General features: G+C 46.7%; 1 protein-coding gene across 1 annotated transcript; it reads left to right on the forward strand.

The window, feature by feature from the left end:
* Positions 1-18,189: 18,189 nt before the first annotated feature.
* LOC146755758 (olfactory receptor 14J1-like) lies at positions 18,190-19,135 on the forward strand. The gene has a single exon (XM_085525191.1). It carries the CDS (start codon positions 18,196-18,198, stop codon positions 19,129-19,131), a length of 936 nt encoding a protein of 311 aa, XP_085381317.1. The 5' UTR covers positions 18,190-18,195; the 3' UTR covers positions 19,132-19,135.
* Positions 19,136-24,196: the final 5,061 nt, after the last annotated feature.

Here is a 24,196-nt window from a genome sequence, read left to right on the forward strand (position 1 = left end):
AGTGTAGGCCCTAACTGAATGTATAACCCTCTTGTAAAACAGCTGTATAAGTAGTTTTTCCACCAAGAAAGTTGCTGAACAGAGTTAAGTTCAGACTGGGGGCATTCTGACATGGGTAGAATTGAGACAAGCACAAGATAAATACACAGGGTGGGTAGAGCCCAGCACAGCACAGAATGAATGTACTGACTTTTGGAAACATTGCCCTTCTCTCTCCACAGAAAAGTACAAGGCATACCTAAAAACAAGAGGTTGGTAATTGACCTTCTATGGAAATGAATCCTAGCAACAGTCTGGAGGAGTCTGTGAGCCTGAGATGCTCAACCAATGATAGCCGTGAGAGCATCACCTGCATTGGGTTTAGGGCACAGAACAGAATTGATTTCACTGACTGGTGTGCAATTTCTCCCTTGCCAACAGGGGATGTGCGCGCAGTATTGCAATAATGAATAAGCGCTGCTGCTATCGCTGCCATCTTTGCCTAACTAGAAATCTTTGACTTTGAGAGTTTCTCACACAAGGGGAGAGGGTAAGAAAGTAAAGAGGCACAGAAAACTAAGGGAAACTGCTCTTCTTATCTATAAAAATTGATACAATTGATGCTGTCGTGCATTTTTTTAATTATTATTTTTAATTTTTTGCCAATGTCAGTTAGATTGTTTTAAAATATCCACACACCAAAATCTGACTACCAAGCAAATTTAATGAAAAAGAAGTGAAGGTGAGTTAGTGGAAAGCACAAGGCCATATTATATTAGGCTCCAGCAAATTTACAGGCAGTCACTGCACGAAGAGGTAGATCTGAGTTGCACATTATATGATTCCCACAAGGATTAAGGAAATCTGAAGCTTTCAATATATTTTTTTAATTCTTTTTTCATTTCATTTTTAAACACCTGACCCAGACCCCAACCCTCACAGGAGCTGTAAAGATAACAGCATTAACCCGCAATGTAACTCTAATCCTAACCCTTACCCTGATTCTAAAATCGTCCCTAACTCCAAATGCAACAACAAAAACGATGCTAGAAGTTTGTAGCAAAAGGAACCTTTACCCTGATCATAATCCAAAAAAAAAATCATTATGGTAACAATAATCTTTACCTTAAGAGTAATATTAATCAGAGCCCAGATGATGCCTGCATCCAATCAGAAGCATGCTATTATTATAGTATTATTTAAGAGTTGTATTTTTTCCAATGAACTCTCTCTATTATCATGTTTATAAAGTAACAGAGTCTGTTCTTTTTCTCCTGACACTGTGCCTTACTCCTGACATCCCCTGGAAATGACCCAGATAGGGCACCATCAAAGTAATGCTAATAGTAATGTCAAGGGAAAGGGACATCAATTCAATTACTCATTTATTTATTGACAGAGATTCACGTTTGCTACGTTTGGAGAAGTTTTTATTTGTTTGCTGTGGTTTAATTTTTTCTTTTTTTTTTTTTTCCCCTTCCCTCCTCTTCCATCTTTGTGTTCTTCCCCTATAATCAAACGATAACGGATCCCCAGGGTCTGTCCCGCAGACGTTCTTTCCGTGGTCTCTGCTGCCACCTGCTGGCCAATACACGGAACTGCCACTGGTGGGCGTTTGGTGCCGCAGGAAGCACAACGCAGATCTGAGTTCTGACCGGTCTACGCAGCAAATCCGCCAATCTTTATTGCGATAAGCCCTCCACATGGCATTGCGCATGCACTCGAACATGCAACAGGCACAGATTTCTCCTAACTCCTTGAGGAGCAGGCAAGCAGAAAAAGTGAGCGCACCACTGCTTGTGATTGGGCCACCCCCATCATAGAGATGTGTGTTAGATCTTTTACCCACCCCTGGACTGGCCTTGTTGTTTAACGATAACCTCTGAAATCTGAGTTACTGGTTCTACCACCTGTAGTGTAGAATAGGTAGCCAATAAATGCTTTTCAACTGTGATGCATCTTTATTCTGCTCCATGCCAAACCTGTAACCAAAACCTCATAGGGGTTCACAAAGAACTCTGGTTCTGCCAGAGCCCCCATCCAGACCCTTCTTGAGTTACATTCACATCTAGTTTGGCTGAAAAGGTTGGACTATAAATACTCAGTGCTTGGGCCTGTTTAACAGATATTTTTTCCTGATTATGCTGTCCATCGATCTTTTTAAACTGAACTCCTGCTCTAATCTGGTCTTTAAACATTTGTTGTCTCAAGACCCTAATGGGTCCAGACTGGATTACCTTAGGGGCTGGACGCCTAAGTCATGGCAGCAGATGGTTCTTTGACCTTTCCACCACCATTCAGAGCCTGCATCTGGCCGTAGGCACTCTTGTCTCCCCATCAATTGGGCAGCCTGTTGTATTACAGCATCTGAGGGCCACTGGGGGGTTCAGTATTGATAACATAGACCCATCCTGATGTAAAGGTGATGGCTGTAGGATGAGATCCCTCGTTCCTGATGAAAAATTTATTGACTGGGCTCTCAAAATCATCTCCATAGATTGCCTCTTTCATGCCTAATTCTCTAATATAATTTTGTTAGTCCTCCATAGAGGACCACAGGCTGATGTTTAATGGTATGTCATTCTTATTCGGCCATGTTATATGACACACAGCCATAAATCATTCACTGATCAAATGGCTATCCTCATTATGTTGGACAAAGCATACAGTCTTTGCCTGAGGGCAGGGTGAGTAGTAATGGATGTCAGTTTTGAAATTTCCAGTCCATTCACCACAGCGCTTTCTGCCTCCATGTCCCATAACCAGAGCAGCTATGCTGGCATGCTCTCTTGGTTTCTGTCTAAACCACTGTACTATATCCATCAGTTCAGCTGCTGTATTATGGGCAGCAGGTTTTGGGGGGTTGGCCACTGGTCAGGGCACTCCCACCAGCCTATCCTGCATTTTTTTTTCATTTTTGGGTTACAATCAGTCAGATCTCAAATAGATCTAGTCCAAATGGAACCTCAAAATCTGACCTTTTAGTGCCTTCATTTACAGAGTCCATTTTATACAGATTCCCTTGTACAGGGTCCCCATGGTCTTCCAGAGAGATGTTCCTGATCTTCCATAGGAGAATGATTGAATTAGGTTTTTTCCCCATCAAAACTGCCACCTGTCTTTCCAGTTTTTCAACACTATCATTCAATAGCTGATTTGCATCAGCCTGAGCCTCTTCAGTTATGTTCAGACAGTTCAAGGCCATCAGCAGTGGCCATGCCACCATGAACGCAGCTAGCTGTCATTCTCAAGTTGTAAGTATGTCTTTGCTAAGACCATGGAAATACTCAGTCAGGTGGGCCAGGGACTCATGGACCCTCCCTCCGTCCCACACAGGGCCCCATTTTTCAGTGACAGAAGCAATGCTGCATTTTGAGGATCCTAGGAATCCCAGGACATGCCCTGACAAAAGGTCATTCAAAGGGGTAGTCTTTCCCCATCCAAACCACCCCATGATATTCACAGAATCACAGAATTGTAGGGGTTGGAAGGGACCTCCAGAGACCATTGAGTCCAACCCCCCTGCCAAAGCAGGTTCCCTACACCAAGTCGCACAGCTCGGCATCCAGGCAGGTCTTGAATATCTCCAGAGAAGGAAATTCCACAACCACCCTGGGCAGCCTGTTCCAGTGCTCTGTCACTCTCACCATAAAGAAGTTATTGCACACATTAGTGCAGAACTTCCTGTGGTCCAGTTTCTGTCTGTTTCCCCTTGTCCCGTCTCCACACACTGCTGAAAAGAGTCTGGCCTCACCACTTTACCCCCCACACCTCAAATATTTATAAACCTGGATCAAGTCCCCTCTCAGCCTTCTTTTTTCAAGGCTAAACAGACCCAGTTCACTTAGTCTCTCCTCATAGGGGAGATGCTCCAGGCCCTTCACCATCTTTGTGGCCCTCCGCTGGACTCTTTCTAAGAGATCCCTGTCTTTTTTGTACTGGGGAGCCCAGAACTGGACACAATATTCCAGATGAGGCCTCACCAGGGCAGAGTAGAGGGGGAGGATCACCTCCTTTGACCTGCTGGACACGCTCTTTTTAATGCACCCCATAATGCCATTGGCTTTTTTGGCTACAAGGGCACACTGCTGGCTCATGGTCAATCTGTCGTCCAGCAGGACTCCCAGATCCCTCTCAGCAGAGCTCCTCTCCAGCAGCTCTTCCCCCAGCCTGTACTGGTGCATGCAATTATTTCTACCCAGGTGCAAGACTCTACACTTGCTTTTGTTAAACCTCATCTGGTTTCTTACTGCCCAGCTCTCCAGCCTGTCCAGGTCTCGCTGAATGGCAGCACAGCCTTCAGGTGTGTCAGCCAATCCTCCCAACTTTGTGTCATCACAAACTTGCTGAGGGTGGTCACTATCCCATCATCAAGGTCGTTGATGAAGATGTTGAACAAGACCGGACCCAGCACAGACCCCTGGGGGACGCTGCTAGTTACAGCCCTCTGTCCAGACACCGCACCGCCAACGACAACCCTCTGCACTCTGCCAGTCAGCCAATTCTCGACCCACTTCACTGTCCACTCACCTATCCCATACTTCCTCAACTTTGGTATAAGTATGTCATGAGAGACTGTATCAGTTATAGAGGTTATAGAGTTCAATTCCTGTAGTCAATTTGGCGGCCCAGGTGGGACCAGCTCTGTTCGCTGTAGGACCAGCTGAGAGGGAGACACTTTTGGCGCACCCTGAGATTTCTCTGAAGGACTCCCTTCCTCACCTGATCACTGCAGGGACAGACAAGGACCACCCGTAGGTGGACCAGGTATGTGTATGGTAAGTGGAGCCCATATGTCTTGAGGAGACATCCTACACAGTTTACAGCCATACGTGCTGCTCCCAGGGAGGTGAGCTCATGGCTTTGGTTGCCAGCTGGGGTAGGAAGACTCCTTGGGTGAGTTCCTATGAAAGGGAACTGTATGTCATATGAATGGAAACAAGAACAAATACTCTCTCCCAGGTAGTTGACAATAGGAGGGACCTAGGTTGGTGTCTCCTACGGGTATGGGATATAGTGGATAGCCTGTCAAATAGTAGCCTGGGTTCTCCAAGTTGTAATCATGGGGCTTATAGGTTGTATGTTCAATATTATCATCTGCTTTAAGTGTTTGGTACCGTGTGTCAAGCCGACTCTGGGAAAAACATTAACGTTTGCAACTGGTCGACCAGAGTATGAGTGTTATTAAGATTCCAGCTAGAAAACGTTGTCAGCATTGTGTAGTATGAATAAACCATGGTTTTTGATCTAAATGTCATAGTGAGTGTGGTGTGAGTGAGACACAGAACAGCTGCAGGGTGAGTGCCGAGTCCCGATCCATGTTTCCTTCCTCCTGTGAGGGAAATGGCCAGACACGGACAAAGTGAAAGACTGTGTTGTCTGTCCACTCATAAGTACTTTCTGCTTGTGTGTAAGAAGACGGGAGTTTGTACTCTGTAGATTAGTAAGATTGTCCTGAGGGGAGGTGTACATTCCACCCGACCAATGAGTGTCAACCCATTTATGTAATACTATGTACTGCTTGTGAGGAAGTGTGTGAGGGAGGTGGTTCAGTCAGTGCTGGTTCTGTGGCACAGTGTTTATAACTGAAGAATACAGACTGTATTAAGGGAGTTTATGTGAACTGAAGAACTGTACTGTTTGACAAACTGTTTTGTTGGTATAAGAAAGTGTAATTGTTAATGATATATGGAAGTGTACTTGAGGGAATGTGGAAGTGTATCTGAGCATACAAATAGAGGAAGCATTTACAGAGGAAAAAGGGTTAAAGCAAGTTTACCTGCACTGACATGAGAGCAACACCCTGAACCTCTGCCCTGTGAGCTGAGCAGAGCAGAGTGGAGACACAGTCCCCGTGTATCAGGTAGTGTTATTCTGCTTACCAAATGAATGAGTTCACTACAGAAGAGGCAAATCTTCCCCTCTGCTGCATTTGTGGCATACTCTGGAGTTCAAGGCATTGCAAAGCTATGGCACATCTACTTTCTTTCAATGATGACACCTTAGTGTGCTCTGGGCTCTCATTTCAATTGCATCTATAGAAGTCTAGGGTCATGCCAGCTGACAGGAAGCTGGCAAATGTTGTCTCATTGTAAGGAAGAGCAAGAAAGATGACATGGGCAATTATGGACCTGTCAGTCCAGAGCCTGGTAAAATTATGGAGAAAATGATGGTGGAAGTTATGGAAAAACAGCTGAAGGACAATTCTGCCATTGGTCGCAGCCAACCCAAGTTTGTGAGGTGAAGGTCCTGTTAAATTTAAGCTCATTCTGTGACACAGTTATCCGTTTAGTTGACCAAGGGAAGCCAGTTGATGTAATCCTTGAGGATTTCAGTGGAGATTTTGACACTGTTTCTCACAACAACCTTCTAGACAGAATGTTCTGCATATGGCTAGACAGAAACACAGTGTGGTGGGTGAGCAGTTGGCCAGTAGGTCAGTCCCAAAGGATTATAGTCAGTGGGTTCCATCAGGCTGGTAGATGGTCACTGTCGGGGTCCCCAGGGTTCCATTTTGGGGCGACTTTCCTTTTATGTTTATGCAGATGACTTGAATGCAGGACTAGAAGACGTTCTGAGCAAGTTTGCTGATGAGACCAGATGAGGAGGTGCTGTTGCCTCCACTGAGGGTGGAGAGGACTTGCAGAGAGATGTGCACAAGTCAGAGAAGTGGGTATCAGTTGGTACTAAGCACCAAGTGCATAAAGTATAACAAGAACAAGTGCCTGATTGTGCACCTGGGTAGGGGCAACGCTGGACATACACACTGACTGGATATGGGACACTGGAAAGAAGTCTGACTGGAAAGGATTGGGGTGCTGGTCAGCATCACACTGAATGTGAGTCAGCAGTGTGCCAAGGCAGCCAGGAAAGACAACAGTCCCCTGGAGTGCATGAAGCAACTTATTGCCAGCTGGGTGAGGGAAAGGATCATCCCTCTCTGCTCTGCATTGCTACTGCCTCACTAGCAGCACTAGGTGCACTTCTGGGCACCGCAGAACATAAAGGACATCAAACTCTGGGAGAATGTGCAAAGGAGGGCACTGAAACTGAGAGATCTGAAGTTCAGAGTTTCACAGGGATTGACTGCTTGTTCAGACTGGGCCCTTCTCACATCCCTTCTCACATCCTGCAATGAAACATAGGTCTCATATGGGACATGAACCTCACAGCGTCCTTGCACCACATGTAGAGCCTGGGATCTTCTGTCCCCAAGTCTTTCATTTAACATCATACGGACCTCCAACCCATTGCCCCAGGAAATGCCACGAGCCAACATGAGAGACAGGATCTCTCTACCACTGGTCTTGCAATCAGGGCTTGACCTGTCTGCTTCGTAAGGCAAAGGAGAGGTTTCTTAGCATGCCAGTGCCTTTGCCTGCCTGTAGTCATGGCTTCCAGTTATCTTCTCTAACAAGTCCCTTGGGAAGCTTACTTGGTAATGGCCCTCAGTGGGCCCATTAATACTCCAAGAAACTTCACTGTTACTTCTGACTTTGTCTTGTTGAGCACTTTGTGCAAACTTCTCTCTGCACTAGAGGCTGATGAACTCAGCATCAAATGCACCCTGGGACCATTATAACCTAAAGAATCTCCTGTGCCTTATGCCATCTTGTTATCTTCTTCAGGTTATCAGAACATGTTCAGCAAAAAGGAGGGATATCTGGAGAGAGCTTAAAGAATCCAGTATAAATTTATTGTCTATTTATTTATAGTTGGGTTTAAAGAAGACATTAAAGCAGCACTGTGCAACTGATACCAATCCAGGATGTCCCAATGAGTTCTGTACTGTTACTCTGTTGACAAAGGTCCTTCTCAACCTCCCCACCCAATTTCTGCTCACAATGGACCTATGGGACTTGCATCACTTTTCTTCACATCACTCTTCTCCTCTGCATTCATCCGCTCAGTGTTAAAACTGCTTTGCACCAACTCCCACTGGCTTTCCTCAGAGAACCAGCTACACATGGAAAAGGAAAGATTTCTCTTTTTTATCTGGCCAGCAAATGGAAAGAAAGGTGATGCAATTGAATGAACAGTAAAACACAGTGATCAACTGCATGCCATGTTCAAGCTGCATCTATTGAAGTTTGTCTTTCATATGGAATACTTTTAAAAGAAATGATTTATACTGAGGTAGGATAGGATAGATTGAATCACAGTGAAGTAGTTGACAACAGAGGCCATCAGACTCTGGGAGATGGAGCAAATTCCAGTAATCTCCCTGGGATAGATCAGCCAGGTAGTTGAGAGGTATCAACTTAAAACTGATCAGGACTTGTGAGTATTTCACACATTGAGACGAGTTAACATATTCTCACTGATTTCTATTTTTGTCTCCAACTCTATTTTACACTTTTACTGACATTAATGAACATCTTTCAGACTTCGTGCCTTAATAAAAAAGAGACAGTGATTGAGAAAAAGTATAAGAAGAAAAAGAAAAAGAATAGATAGGAAGGGATAGATCAAATCACAGTGAAGGAGTTGACAACACATTCCATCAGACTTTGGGGAGATGGAACAAATTCGAGTAATCCCCCTGAAAGTCAGAAATCAGACAGATAATTGGGAGGTATCTGACTGAACAAAGAGCAAGGGATGGAGAAATCTGGAGGGCAGTGGGAGTAGTGTGTGCCCAAATGGCCTGCTGAAAACATGCCCTTAACCATGGTCATTTATTTAGGAGAGTTGAAAACACCTGGAGGATGAGACACATCAAATAGGCAGCAGGGAAGAGTAGTGCTGGGCACCGGGCTATAGTCACAGGGCATTGGCACTGGCACCGCTGTCTGTGTCTCTGAACCTGAAGGCATTTGTGTCCAGCGAACACAGTTCTGGAAAACACTGTAGTTTCAGTAAAAGAAAAAAAAAGACATCAAATCACCTCAAAGATTCATATTTACAACTTAAAATGGAACAAGACTCATGAGAATTTCTCATGTTGAGAAGGGTTAACACATTTTCATTGATTTCCATCTTTGTTTTCAATTATTTGTTTCAGTTTTATTGACATTTATGATCAACTATTAAGCTTACAGCCTCAAAATAAATAAATAAATAAAAAGAGATACATTTGCATTTTGCACATGGACTGATGCCCCTTTGACCTTCACAGTTCCCACAAGTCCTTCCATGCTGGAGAGTATGAGATCCAGCAGAGCACCTCTCCTCTTTGGTTACTCCATGGCTTGGTCAAGAAGCTGCCATCTGTGCTCTCCATGGATCTGCTGGATGCCACATGCCCTGCTGTGCTGTCCCTGCCGCAGATAATGGAGTGACAAAGGCCCCCAAATGGGACAAGGGACAGACAACATCAGATTCCCATCTGTCTGCAGAGGGCACCTTCCATTGACTGTCCCTGATCAGGAAGACAGGAAAAGACACTGATGGTCTCCTCTGTTTGCCATTTCCATTAGTTCTGACCTGTCTGCTCTTCCATCCCCAGGCAGAGCTCAGTGCACTCTCACAGAGGGCAGTCGCCCTTCTTTGTCTCCTCGCCCATCCATCCTAAAGACTCTGTATCCCCCTTGTGCTACAGTGCAGTTGTGGAAGCCATTAAACTGTGTCCCCATGGTCCAAACAGGAGCTCAGGCCAGCAGCTCTATCAAGATTTCTAGCTTCTTGTGTGTTGGTGTTTGCATTAGTGCAACACCACAGAATTAAACATCTGTCACGGGTTAGTTAGATTTACCTATGCCCGTGACAGGGGAAGCCACCCCACGCCCCCCCCCCGGGGCCCGGAAAGGAGGGGGAAAAGGGGAGTGGGATAAAACAGCGACAATCTAAGGAGGAAAAACTTATTTTACTAAATATGATATCGAAATACAAGATAACACAATATAATATAATTAAGGCTAACAAATCGAACGAAACAGAGAGAGAGAGAGTCTCCGAAAACCGAGAGGCCTACTGTGAACTCTAGGCGACACGGCTGGAACGCTTCCCACTCTCCGAGCAGTTCGAGAGAAGAAGGAGAGCACTCCAGCCTGGGAACGAGATTATATAGAGTCCTGGTCCCGTGACTTATTGTTACTCCTGTTGTTCTCTGGGATATGTAGTCTTCTTCTGTGGACTGCACATTCAACAGCAGTATCCATACTTGACATGATGTTATGATGTGGAATACTGATAGCAAAATTACAAAATTACAAAACCATGACATTCCACCCCTTATTCTACATTATTACATCATGGTTAATATATACATATATATACATATATATACACGTATGTAAAATTGTGATAGCTAAATAGTAGAATTGCATGTAACATAACTAAATGTACAACTATAATAACTAAAATACACTACACATGCAAACATATATATATATATATAGATACATAAAATTATTGACTGCACTCCCCCAGCATCAAATTCCCTTGTGGCACACACTGAACATCCCCATCCTTCTGCATTACCCACCAAGTGCACCCAGGTCCCTGGGCGAAGACAGTTCCACGGATAGGTTTGCCCTTTCCAGAAGCTGGAAGGACCCAAACAGCTTTTCCCAACATGTTCTTTACATGTATAACAGGGACCTTATCTCCTTCTACAGTGTGTAGGGGGCTAGATTGACTAGGACCATCACGATTGACAGATCCTCTAGTATTGACCAACCAAGTGGCTTCTGCCAGATTCTTCTCCCAGTGCTTAAATGTTCCACCACCCATTGCTTTCAACATAGTTTTCAACAACCCATTATATCGTTCAATTTTACCAGAAGCTGGTGCATGGTAGGGAATATGATAAATCCACTCAATGCCATGATCTTTGGCCCAAGTATTTATAAGAGAATTTTTGAAATGTGTCCCATTATCAGATTCAATTCTTTCTGGGGTGCCATGTCGCCACAGGACTTGTTTCTCAAGACCTAATATGGTGTTTCGAGCAGTTGCATGGGGTACTGCGTATGTTTCAAGCCACCCAGTGGTTGCCTCTACCATAGTGAGTACATAACACTTACCACTGCGAGATCGTGGCAAGGTGATATAATCAACCTGCCACGCCTCCCCATATTTATACTTTTGCCATCGCCCTTCCTCCCAGAGAGGTTTCATCCTTCTGGCTTGTTTAATTATGGCACATGTTTCACAATCATGAATAATCTGCGCAATAGCGTCCATGGTTAAGTCCACCCCTCGGTCTCTGGCCCACTTATATGTTGCGTCTCTTCCTTGATGACCTGAGGTCTCATGAGCCCATCGAGCTAGAAATAATTCGCCCTTATTCTGCCAATCCAAGTCGATTTGAGCCACCTCAATTCTAGCAGCTTTATCTACCTGATGGTTGTTTTGTTGTTCTTCAGTAGCCCGACTTTTGGGCACATGTGCATCCACATGACGCACCTTTACAACCATATTCTTTGTTCGGGAAGCAATGTCCTTCCATAGTTCAGCGGCCCAAACAGATTTTCCCCTCCGTTGCCAGTTATTTTGTTCCCACCGCTGTAACCACCCCCATAAGGCATTTGCCACCATCCATGAGTCAGTATAAAGATACAGCATTGGCCACCTCTCCCGTTCAGCAACATCTAAGGCCAGCTGGACAGCTTTTACCTCTGCAAACTGACTTGATTCTCCCTTACCTTCAGTGGCCTCTGCAACCTGTCGTGTGGGGCTCCACACAGCAGCTTTCCATTTGCGATGCTTCCCTACAATGCGACATGATCCGTCAGTGAATAGGGCATATTTCTTTTCATTTTCTGGTAATTCGTTGTATGGTGGGGCCTCTTTAGCACGTGATACCTCTTCTGCTGGTGATGTTCCAAACTTTTTATCTTCAGGCCAGTCCATGATTACCTCTAGGATTCCTGGACGATTGAGGTTTCCCATTCGCGCTCGCTGTGTAATCAGCGTAATCCACTTGCTCCAGGTGACATCGGTAGCATGATGGGTGGAGGGAACCTGTCCTTTGAACATCCAGTTCAGCACTGGCAGTCGAGGTGCCAAAAGGAGCTGTGTTTCAGTCCCGACTACTTCAGAAGCAGCCCGAACCCCCTCATACGCGGCTAAGATCTCCTTCTCAGTTGGAGTGTAGCACTCTTCAGACCCCTTATATGATCGACTCCAGAATCCCAGGGGTCGGCCTCGGGTCTCTCCTGAGGCTCTTTGCCACAAACTCCAAGTAGGGCCTTTCTCTCCAGCAGCAGTATAGAGGATGTTCTTTACATCCTGTCCAGTCCGTACTGGCCCCAGGGCTACAGCACGGGCTATCTCTTGTTTAATCTGTTCAAAAGCCTGCTGCTGCTCAGGGCCCCATGCAAAATCATTCTTCTTCCGCGTTACCTGATAAAGGGGGCTTACAATGAGGCTGTAGTTTGGAATGTGCATCCTCCAAAAGCCCACTGCACCCAGGAAAGATTGTGTCTCTTTCTTGCTAGTTGGTGGAGACATGGCAGTGATTTTGTCGATCACATCTGCTGGGATGTGACGACGTCCATCCTGCCACTTTATACCTAAGAACTGAATTTCCTGGGCAGGTCCTTTTACTTTGCTTCTCTTAATAGCAAAGCCAGCTTGTAGAAGAATCCGGATTATCTGCTCTCCTTTTGTGAAAACTTCTTCTGCTGTATCGCCCCACACAACAATGTCATCAATGTACTGCAGGTGTTCAGGAGCACCACCCTGTTCCAGTACAGTTTGGACCAACCCATGGCAAATGGTTGGGCTGTGTTTCCACCCCTGGGGCAAACGGTTCCAAGTATACTGAATGCCCCTCCAGGTGAAGGCAAACTGTGGCTTGCATTCTGCGGCCAAAGGAATAGAAAAGAAAGCATTGGCAATGTCAATGGTGGCATACCATTTGGCTGCTTTTGACTCCAGCTCGTACTGGAGTTCCAACATGTCCGGCACAGCAGCGCTCAATGGGGGTGTGACCTCATTCAGGCCACGGTAGTCTACTGTCAGCCTCCATTCTCCACTGGCTTTACGCACTGGCCATATGGGACTGTTAAAAGGTGAGTGAGTTTTACTGATCACTCCCTGATTCTCCAACTGGCGAATCAAATCATGAATGGGGAGCAAGGAATCCCTGTTGGTGCGATACTGCCGTCTGTGCACTGTCTTTGTAGCAATCGGCACCTGCTGCTCTTTTACTCGTAGCAGCCCCACAACAGACGGGTCCTCTGACAGGCCAGGCAAAACAGACAGCTGCTTAATGTTGTCCATGTCTACAGCAGCTATCCCAAAGGCCCATCGATACCCCTTAGGATCCTTGAAATGCCCCCTTCTGAGGTAATCAATACCCAGTATACATGGAGCCCCTGGGCCAGTCACAATAGGATGTTTTTGCCAGTCTTTGCCAGTGAGGCTTATTTCAGCCTCCAGCACAGTCAATTCTTGAGAGCCCCCAGTCACTCCAGAAATATGGATTGATTCTGTCCCTTCATGACTGGAGGGCATTAGGGTACACTGTGCACCGGTATCCACCAGCGCCTTATATTCCTGTGGTTCTGATGTGCCAGGCCATCGAATCCACACAGTCCAATAAACTCTATTATCCCTTTCCCTCCCCTGACTGAGGGCAGGGCCCCTCTATTGGTTACCTGTGATGACTGGAGCAACTCCACTGGTGGTTGGTATGTCTAGTAGTTCTTTCACCCGTGCTCGTAGTGCAGAAGTGGGCTGATCATGCCACTTCCTCATGTCTTCTCCACGGTCACGTAGGTAGCGCCACATGGAAACACGCGGTGCAATCGTACTGTTGTTCTTTGCTCGAGCTGGGAAGCGTGTGCGTTTAACAGCTGAGACTTTTGATGATGCAGGTGGGGAGTAGGACTGGACTAGTTTGATCAGATCCTTCATTAGACCTGGAGGCCCGTACGAGGATTGACCTTCATCAGTTGTTTCTGATACTATTACGGGATCATTACAATTAGTTGATGGAAACAATTTCTTGCACATTTCATCTACTCGGTTTTCTAGCCGTGAGATGGCAGAAACTGCGGCATGCAGTTGGGGGAGCTGCTGATCGGTGGTTTGAAGCATTATAATCAGCTCAACAACTCGGGGCCATCTGTCCACGAATCCTTTAGATCCTGATACCAATGACTGTGCAATTCTCTCTGGTGCTGTACTTGTGATTTTCTGCCACATGTCAGGATCGGCCCTCACTCTCTCAGGGTCAAGTTCGCTTGGATCAGGGCTGTACAACATTTTCGCCATGGCCAATTCCCTCAGGCGCTGAATGCCTTTTTGGACGGTATTCCAACTATCAAATTTAGGCTTCAAAGCATCCTTATAGGGGTACCTTTCTCTCACGGCTTCTAACAGCCGCAACCAGAGAGTGGCAGCTCCATCCGAACATCTGCTAATCCCTCTGTCGATACCTGCATCTTGGGCAATGCTTCCTAGTTGGCGAGCTTCATTACCATCTAGAGACAAGCTGTTGGCCCCGTTGTCCCAGCAGCGAAGCAACCAAGCAAGGATACCTTCATCTTGACGCCGTGTGAACTCCTTTCTTGAGCCTTGGATTTCAGTCAGCTTCAGAGGTCGACAGTAGGTGATTTCCTCCTCATCATCAGTCTCTTCTTCATGCCTCTTGGTTTTTGCCTTTGCTTTTTTTGGTACTGCTCCATGCCCGGCACCTGGGTCTTCTGCTGGCCCCCCCTGTGCTTCTCCTTCTTTTCGTTCTAGACGCATGGACACCCGTTTCCATTTCTTGCCTTCCACAGGGGCAACTGATATTGCTACTGATGCCTCCTGTGACTGATCAGAACTAACTTGGGCTTGAATCTCAGATCGGAAACTCTCTCTCTCCAGAATAGTATGATACAAAGCACGGTATGCATAAGCCAAACCCCACATAAGGTTTACCTCCTTAGATCTCTGACCCAAATACTCACTTAATTTCTTAGGGTCCCTTAGGTGTTCAAGAGTGAAATCCCATGACACTGCGGGCCCCCATGCTTCTAAGACTTTTCCTAAACCTTTCCATATTCCCTGCCAGTCATCATTCTCTGGTTCTGGAGGAGACTTCCGCATAGAACGAATGCATAGGAACATATATGCATGCATTGATAGTGATAACATGAATGCAAGTATGAACCCTATCTCAGTTATTGAAAAGCGTGTGGAAATCTGAGAGTACAACCTAAATAAAAAGGGTTTATTTAGCCTGTACAATGAATTAAACATGGTGGTGTTTGTAAAATTGCCTGTTCCATCTGGGATGCAAGTATTTGTAAAATTGCCTGTTCCATCTGGGATGCAAGTGTTTGTAAGATTCACAATTCCATCTGGGGTGTAGATGCCAAAATTCTGACCATACCACATCTCGTAAAAGTACCAGGCAGGTGTCTCCATCAGTATCCACCTTACTAGGCTATATATCTGCACAATTCCACAACACCAAATTATGGTGTTAATAGTTGACCAATACTTTAAGAAGATCATAATTGCTTTCAATCCCTTAAACAGAGCAACTGGGATGAAGAGTGGATTCATAGCTGGCAGGCTCTGTAAAAGTCAGAGCTAGCTAGCTTTGCTCTAAGGGAGAAAGAAATCCCTTTGTTTTCTACACAAAAGTTAGATAGCAGTGCTGAGAATGTACAGCAGCCCTTAATGTTGACAATTTGTCTGGTATTTCAAGGTCACGTTCTCCGTGAGCAGCTACGGAAAGATAACACTCCCAACACTCCCGTAACGAAGCTCTTTAAGAGCAAAGAGAGAGTTGTTCTAAAAGCTAAAAAGCTCTATGCCCGCATTCTCCACCAAAAAAATCTGTCACGGGTTAGTTAGATTTACCTATGCCCGTGACAGGGGAAGCCACCCCACGCCCCCCCCCCCGGGGCCCGGAAAGGAGGGGGAAAAGGGGAGTGGGATAAAACAGCGACAATCTAAGGAGGAAAAACTTATTTTACTAAATATGATATCGAAATACAAGATAACACAATATAATATAATTAAGGCTAACAAATCGAACGAAACAGAGAGAGAGAGAGTCTCCGAAAACCGAGAGGCCTACTGTGAACTCTAGGCGACACGGCTGGAACGCTTCCCACTCTCCGAGCAGTTCGAGAGAAGAAGGAGAGCACTCCAGCCTGGGAACGAGATTATATAGAGTCCTGGTCCCGTGACTTATTGTTACTCCTGTTGTTCTCTGGGATATGTAGTCTTCTTCTGTGGACTGCACATTCAACAGCAGTATCCATACTTGACATGATGTTATGATGTGGAATACTGATAGCAAAATTACAAAATTACAAAACCATGACAACATCCTAATTGGAAAGCATCACTGGACATAGCCTGACTGGATAGCTCATCTATGGTATCAGTGTGCAGAAGGTGGCACACAAACATTAGACTGATCGTGGGTCTTGGAGGTGACGTAGCAGCACGGACACACCATGGGCATGGCTTTCCTGAAGGCCCTGTGCTGCTCTTGCAGCTGCATGTGAATTCACCAGACAGCCAGTGCTATCCCCTCTCTGGCCCTCAGCTGATGCCCAGGAAGGAGCTGTCTATCTCAGGGATTTCCCACACGGTTGACAAGCACTGGCACACATCAGGAGCAGCCCAGGCACCTTGGGCATCATCCAGTGTCTGTCTGTGAGCAGCTGCCTCCCAGCTGAAGGTCCGAGGACTCAGAGCAGGAGCTCACATGCAGGCAACTCCTTGTGCACTTCTGAACTGAATCAGAGGAATCCCAGCTCCTGTGGGTGTGTAGGGAGCTGAATCCCATTTCAGCTCCAGGATTTCTGTCAAGGGATGAGACTCCTGCACTGCCTCAGCTGGATCACTGCCCTGCACAGGGAAAGTCCAAACCTCGCCTTCCTTGTCTGGTTGCCCTTATTGTTTCATCAAACGATCTCTGGTAGCACTCCCAATATGTCTCCAATCAGTCACTGACCACTGGACATGTGGTGGTTAATTGAGCGAATTTCAAAGCACAGTCATGATGCTGTTGTCTTTCAGGAGATGTTGGCCATGAGGACCCAGGGACAAGTCAGGGGAGACGAGTGGGAAGGATAAAAATGACATCATCTGCTGCTTGCTTGTCCAGGCTCCTGGGACACAGGGAGCTCATAATAGTGGGCAGAGCTGCAGAGAGACAGCTGTGCCCAGGAGCAGCTCTTGTGCACAGCACAGCCTGCAGGTGACAGAAGGAGAGGAGAGAAACTGGAGAGAGCTTGCAGGATGTGTATGGTGTGAGCAGGCTGCATGCTCTCTGCTGGAGCATTGCTCACAGACCATGACAGGGTAAGTCTCACTGCAGACCATGATCTGCTTTTCATAGAGGGTCAACTTATTTTGGGATATCCCATAGCAGATCGCCCAGGCACTGCATGTTTCTTTACTGTGGAAAAAGCCTTCTGCTCAAGCTGAGGGCTTCCATACTGCTGTATGAAATCACAGCCCTGAGGGCTGCGTGTCCCAGCATGGCTGCAGGCTGTGCAGCCGGGGCTGCAGGCAGGTGCCCAGGGCTGTCCTGCAGAGCAGGGTCCCTGCTGTGCCCCAGGGGCTGTGTGCTGGGTATGGGACTCTGCCGCCTGCCAGGCTCAGCACTCAGCCTGCCCGGGGAGCTGCCCAGGGAGCTGCGGGGAGACGTGTGGGGGGAAGGAGCCCCCCGGCAGGGCTTGTGCTGCCACAGCTGCTGCCTGGGGCAGGGGATCACAGCTCCACTGCACAACAGAGTGTTTCTGAGGGCACATTGCAAGAGGAGAGCCAAGGCAGGGGGTTTCCATTTCCTGTTCTGAGGCAAAGAGGTTTGGAGTCAGAAATCTAAAAGGGGCAATAAGAGTTCTGAGAATTTTTTGTCAATCAATTGCTTGTTTTGTGAACAGTCACACATGATGTGCTTTCAGTCTCCCCTTTCTCAAAGGATGGAATTATGATCATTTTCTGTAGGCATGAATAATTCACTTATCCTACAAACAGGCAGCATTTTCTAACTGAAACTGAATGCCACAGAAGCTCGGGTAGGGGGCTCTAAGAGCACTTGGGGTAAAGATATGAGACATGAAACAGATGAAAATATCCAGGGAGAAGGCATAAGAAAATATAAGGAAGGTTAGAGCTCCATATGCTGCTCCTGCTTAAGGAATGTTGAAATACATGAAATTAAATGCAAGTAATGGTGCTAAATGTACACTGTTGTAAGAGAATAAAAACATTTCATAGTATAGCAGGAGGAGTGTGTCTGAGAATGGTCTGGACTTGACATTATCTTCTGTACTCTGAGCAGGACTCCAAGTCCAGGAACAACAGCAGATGCCCAACAGCAGCTCCATCAGCGAGTTCCTCCTGCTGCCGTTGGCAGACACGCGGCAGCTGCAGCTCCTGCACTTCTGGCTCTTGCTGGGCATCTACCTGGCTGCCCTCCTGGGCAACGGCCTCATCAGCACAGCCGTAGCCTGCGACCGCCGCCTGCACACCCCCATGTACTTCTTCCTCCTCAACCTGGCCCTCCTCGACCTGGGCTGCATCTCCACCACTCTCCCCAAAGCCATGGCCAACACCCTCTGGGACACCAGGGCCATCTCCTACACAGGATGTGCTGCACAGCTCTTTTTCTTTACCTTCTTCATGTCAGCAGAGTATTCCCTTCTCACCATCATGTCCTATGACCACTACGTTGCCATCTGCAAGCCCCTGCACTACGGGACCTTGATGGACAGCAGAGCTTGTGCCACCATGGCAGCAGCTGCCTGGGGCACTGGGGTTCTCTATTCCCTGCTGCACACTGCCAGTACGTTTTCACTGCCCCTCTGCCAAGGCAATGTTGTCAACCAGTTTTTCTGTGAAATCCACCACATCCTCAAGCTCTCCTGCTCGGCCTCCTACCTCATGGAATTTGTGTTTCTCATTTTTAATGCCAGTTTAGTCTTTGGTTGCTTTGTTTTCATAGTTGTGTCCTATGTGCACATCTTCATGGCTGTGCTGAGGATACCCTCTGAGCAGGGACGGCACAAAGCCTTCTCCACATGCCTCCCTCACCTGGCTGCGGTCTCCCTATTTCTCAGCATTGCCTTTTTTGCTTACCTGAAACCCCCCTCCATTTCTTCCCCACTTCTGGATCTGACAGTGGCAGTTCTGTATGCAGTGGTTCCTCCAACACTGAACCCTGTTATCTACAGCATGAGGAACAGGGAGATCAAGCACGCTCTCAGGAAGGTTTTGCAATACGCACTATTCCAGCTTCAATAAAATGCACATCTTCCTCACAGGATTCCCAGTGATGGTTCTTTAAATGTTATGCATATATACTTTTTTGATCATGTATGATACAGAAATCTGGAGAAAAATGTTGCAAATTATTTCTCTTCTTTCCGTCCTACTTTCCATTTTCTCACTCCAAGAGCTCAAGTAAACATTGAACCAGATTTCCTGATTAGGTTAAGAGATACATATAAAGTTTTCAAAATTGACTTTTCTTTATCTCTTCTCTCTTCCTACCTTGTTCGGGTCTGGGTCGGGGGGACAGTAACAGACAGCTGCACAACATTCTCTTTTCAATCCTGCTCTCTTTACACTGCCACTGTGCTCTCAACTCCTCTCATTTGTGCAGGCTCAAGGACTTGTTTGTCTCACAACAGTCCAGTTGTCTCTACAGCAGCACTCTGGGGCTGCAGTCAGTAGCCAGCAACATGAATGGCTGTGTCAGGGCTGGTCTCCTTGCTGGCACTGCCATAACAAGAGGGCTGCTTCAGAGCAGGACCAGAGAACTGGAGGCCTCTTCCAAAGCTGGTGTAAGGAATATACCTCAGCAGCTGCTCCCTGAGAAGACCTCAAGATCTTCTGGTGCTCTTCACTGTGTGACCAGATCAGATTGTATAATCCCAATGAGATCAGTAAGAGACTCGGGGTAGTCCTGTGGTTTAAGGTTTATGGGTTGAGATAAAAAGAAAAGGATAATAATTATGACAATATATATATACATATATAATATATTTAGTATATTTTCACACATATACGACATAAGCAGTTGCAAACATATACGAACTAATCCCTATGTGTATCTGTTTGCAAGTCCAGGACTAGTTGCAGGGGTTTTAAGAGCCATAGGGTTCACTGTAGGAGCTGTACTGACTTTCAGGCTGTTGCAGGAGTTGAAGTGACCTCAGAGCTCATTGTCAGAGCTGGAATCACCACAGGACCTGTGCGTAAGTTTTAGCAGCCACTGGGCTCATTGGAGGGGTTGGAGTGACCACAGGGCTGTACCTCCTGGCACAGTGCACCTCCCTTGGGCAGCATTTGTTTCATTTTCTTATAGCGATACTTGGAACAGCTACAGGACCTGCAGCAAGAGTGACCGCAGAGGGGCAGAGTGACAGTGGGATCTGTCCAGAGCTTGGAGCAACCGCAGGACGTGTAGCAAAATCTTGGATCTACTGCATTGTCTGTGCCAGGAGTTGCAGAGGCTGCAGCACTGTCAGCAGATCCAGCTCTCTGGATCTGGCACACTGCAGTCATTTGTGCCTGTTTGGTATTACCAGTGCCACTGCAGACCTGCCCCCAATATTCTACCAGTTTTTCAGGATCCTGCAGTTGCTCAGAGATGAAGTTCCAAAGCCCTGGGGGTGCCCACCGCTCCAGGCAGCTGCCCAGACTGTCCCACACCCTCTGCCATGCAGAGCCTTCTCACCTTGGGGCAGATCTCTCAGTGATATTCCTGAATAATTGTTTAATCTCAATCCTAGAATCATAGAATCGCCAAGGCTGGAAAAGGCCTGAAAGATCATCCAATCCAACCGTTCACCTATTACCAATAGCTCCCACTTAACCATGTCCCTCAACACATTATCCAGTCTCTCCTTGAATACCCCTGGGCTCCCAGAGACGACAGTGTAAAATGTGTAATTCCTAATCATATGGACAATATTACTTCCAAAACCCAAAGATGTCCAAAGAGCTGAATGTGCACAAAACTTCACTTTGCCAATTTTATCGTGGTACAAACCAAGGTCAAACAGCATAGCAAAATAAATACCCTAATCCAGCATCCAGAGTTGACAAATAATGCAGCAGGGAAAACAAGCAGCAAGCAAGGAGATGTGCAATGCAGCTTCATGAGAAGACTCAGCAAGCTTCACAAATAGGGAAACTATCAGCACCATGGCCTGCACATCTCCAACTCCCACAAAGCCCTGTCCACTCTGGACAGATGTGCTGTTACCACAACCCTTGGAGCCTCACATCAGGCACCAAAATGACGTTGGTTGTTGAACCCAACATGTGGCTCAGCAGCTCACAGTGCTTGGTGCACTGCCCCATTCCCAGTGGGATGGGGATGAGAACTGGGAAAAAGAGTACAACTTCTGGGTTGTAACAAAACAGTTTACTAAGAGAGATAAAAAGAGAGGAGTAATAGTTATCACTATATATCCGTTGATATGGAATCGTATGTAACAACTGATGCACAAGCACTTGCTCAGCACCACCAGACTGATGCTCAGCTGGACCCTGGGCAGTGAAGAGACTGAGATGAACTCCCACCCCTTTCAATACAATTTCTGCTTGCTGTCAGCTGATAGACAACGTCCCTTTGGCCACTTCCAGTCAGCTGTCCTCACTCTGTTCCCTCCCAGCTCCATGTGCCCTTTACTGACCATGGCCTTGGCTCCGTACAACACTGCTTAGCAGCAGCTGTAAACATCAGAGTGTTATCAATGATTTTCTCCTAGAACCAAAACACTGCACCATAGCAGGCAGTCTGAAGAAAACAATTTCATCTGAGCTGTAACTCAGATTCCTGCCTGTCCCCCTGCTCTTGTTCTTCCTGATCAGGAAGCAAGGAACAGAATCTGCTGTTCTTCTTTTTGAAACCTTTCCATCAGTATTCAGGTGGCTCCTCTGCCATCCCCAGGCAGAGCTCAGTGCACTCTCACAGATGGCAGCAGCCTTTCTTCATCTTCATTGCCTAATCGTAATGAAGAGTCTGTACCTACTTTGCTACAGTTCAGAGGTGGGAACCATCCCACCATGTCTCTGTGAGACAAACAAGACCCTAGGCCTGCAAAGGCAGAGAGATTTGGAGTTCGCTGAGTGAATGTTTGTGGTCCTCTCATTAGTGTAAGGATTCTTCAGAAAGCATCCCCTTCCAGAAGCATGCTTTGATTTAGCCTGTCTGGGTCTTGTATCTACACTGTGGTACTGATGTTCAGGGCCTTGCTCAGAAGCAGCAGCCTGCATGAAAGGAAAAGCTCTGTGGTTTTCTCTTGATTTGTCCCGTTTATTTCCCATGCTACCCGCACTGGTCCACAGGCACTTTAGGGCAGCAGCAGGTTGGGGTTACCCCCAGAGGGTTCACAGTAAGATTTAGGACGGGGTATTGGCAACAAGACTTTCTCTGAGGAATCCTCACACAGTCCTATAGAACAACTCAGAGGCTTTCCCTGAAATCTCCAACACCAACATCATCCCTCAGCCCTTCTCTGTCACATCCAATTCCCCACCCTTCCCCCTTTGGACCTGGTTTAAAGCCCTTTAATCAATCAGTGCGGGAGCATTTCAGATGGGGTCATGGAGGAGGCAGACTGCCATTCTTGGGGTGGCCATTTTCCCAGGAGGGCATGGTGGGAGGGCTTTGTCCCATCTGGTTCCACCAACACTTGCATCCACCCAGCAGAAGGCTGTGCCCTCTGTGTCCCACTTGAACTCTGCATGGAGCTTACAGTTGGCAGGGACATGGCTGAGAAGCTCTGGGCATGGATTAAGGGACAGGGAAGTAATGTGCCTTCCTAACTTCCTCCCTGCATACCTTAGCAACTTCCTTGTAATCTCCCCAAGTATCCTGTCCCTTCTTCCAGAGGGCGTAGATTCTCTTTTTCTTCCTGAGTCTCAATAGTTTTTCCCAGTTCATCTGCACTGGTCTTCTTCCCCTATGGCTCACCTTATGGCATTCAGGGACAGCCTGATCTCGTGCCTTTAAGATTTCCATCTTGAGGAGTGTCCAGGCTTCCTGGACCCCTTTACCCATAAGGAGCGACTCCCAAGGGACCTGTGCTACAAGTGTCCTGAACAGGTCAAAGTCTGCCCTCTAGAAGTTCAGGATAGTAGTTTTGCTAGTCACCCTTCTGACATCTCCAAGAATAAAGAATTCTACCATTTCATGGCCACTCTGCCCAAGACAGTCCCCAACCTTCTCAACTCCTACCAGTCCTTCACTGTTAGTGAAGAGCAGGTCTAGGAAGGAACCACCCCTGGTAGGACTTCATACCAGCTGCGTAAGGAAGCTGTCTTCCATACAATCTAGAAACCTCTTGGACTGATTCCTCTGCTATTTATTATATTCCCAGCATATATCAGAGAAGTTGTAGTCTCCCAAGAAAATGAGTGCTGGCAATCTTGCGACTTCAGTAAGCTGCTCATAGAATGCCTCACCCATCGATTAGGCGGTCTATAAGAAACCTTTAGCAAGATGTCACACTTACAGGCCTTTCCCCTGATCCTTACAAACATGCACTTCATTCTGAAGCCCAAGTTCTTCAACATCAAAACTCTCTTTAATATAAAGGGCCACACCACCACCCTTCCTTCCTCCTCTATCCCTTCTGAAGAGCTTGTAACCATCCATCACAGCACTCCAGTCATGGCAGTGGTCCCACCATGGGTCGGTAATAGCAACTAGGTCATGGTTTGTCAGATGCACATTTGCTTCCAGCTCCTCCTGCTTGTTGACCAAGCTGTGTGCGTTGGTGTAGACGCACTTCAGCTGAGGCATCTGCCTCTCTCCCAGCTCAAACAGCATTTCCCTAGGCTTATCTCTGGTAAGCCCTGTTTTGTCCCCTCCCCCATCGTAGCTAGTTTAAAGCTCTTTCGATAAGCCCCGCTACCTTCTGTGCTAGGATTCACTTCCCCCTTTGAGACAGTTGGGTTCCATTCATGGATAACAGACCATGGGCCAAGTAAACTGTCCTGTGATCAAAGAACTCAAAGTTTCTGGCTCAGTACCAACCTCTGAGACAATTGTTCATTGCTTTGCTTTCCAAGCCTGCTCCGTGTCCCTCACTGCCCCTGAAGGTATAGAACAAAAAATCACTTGATCTCCCACTCTGTTAACTAAATGGCCTAAATTCCTGTAATCTCTTTTTATAGTTTGTAGTCTTATCTAAGAAATTTCATCACTGCCCACCTAAACTATGAGTAGTGGAAAATAATCAGTGGACCTAACCAGCATGGGGAGTTTCCTCGTTATGTCCCTGACCTGAAGCCAAGAAGGCAGCAGACTTCCTGACAACTCGGGTCCAGTCTGCAAATGGGGCCCTCTATT

This window comes from Coturnix japonica, chromosome 30, assembly GCF_054131305.1.
Source record: "Coturnix japonica strain WE chromosome 30, WE-NBRP24, whole genome shotgun sequence".
Classification (NCBI taxonomy): domain Eukaryota; kingdom Metazoa; phylum Chordata; class Aves; order Galliformes; family Phasianidae; genus Coturnix; species Coturnix japonica.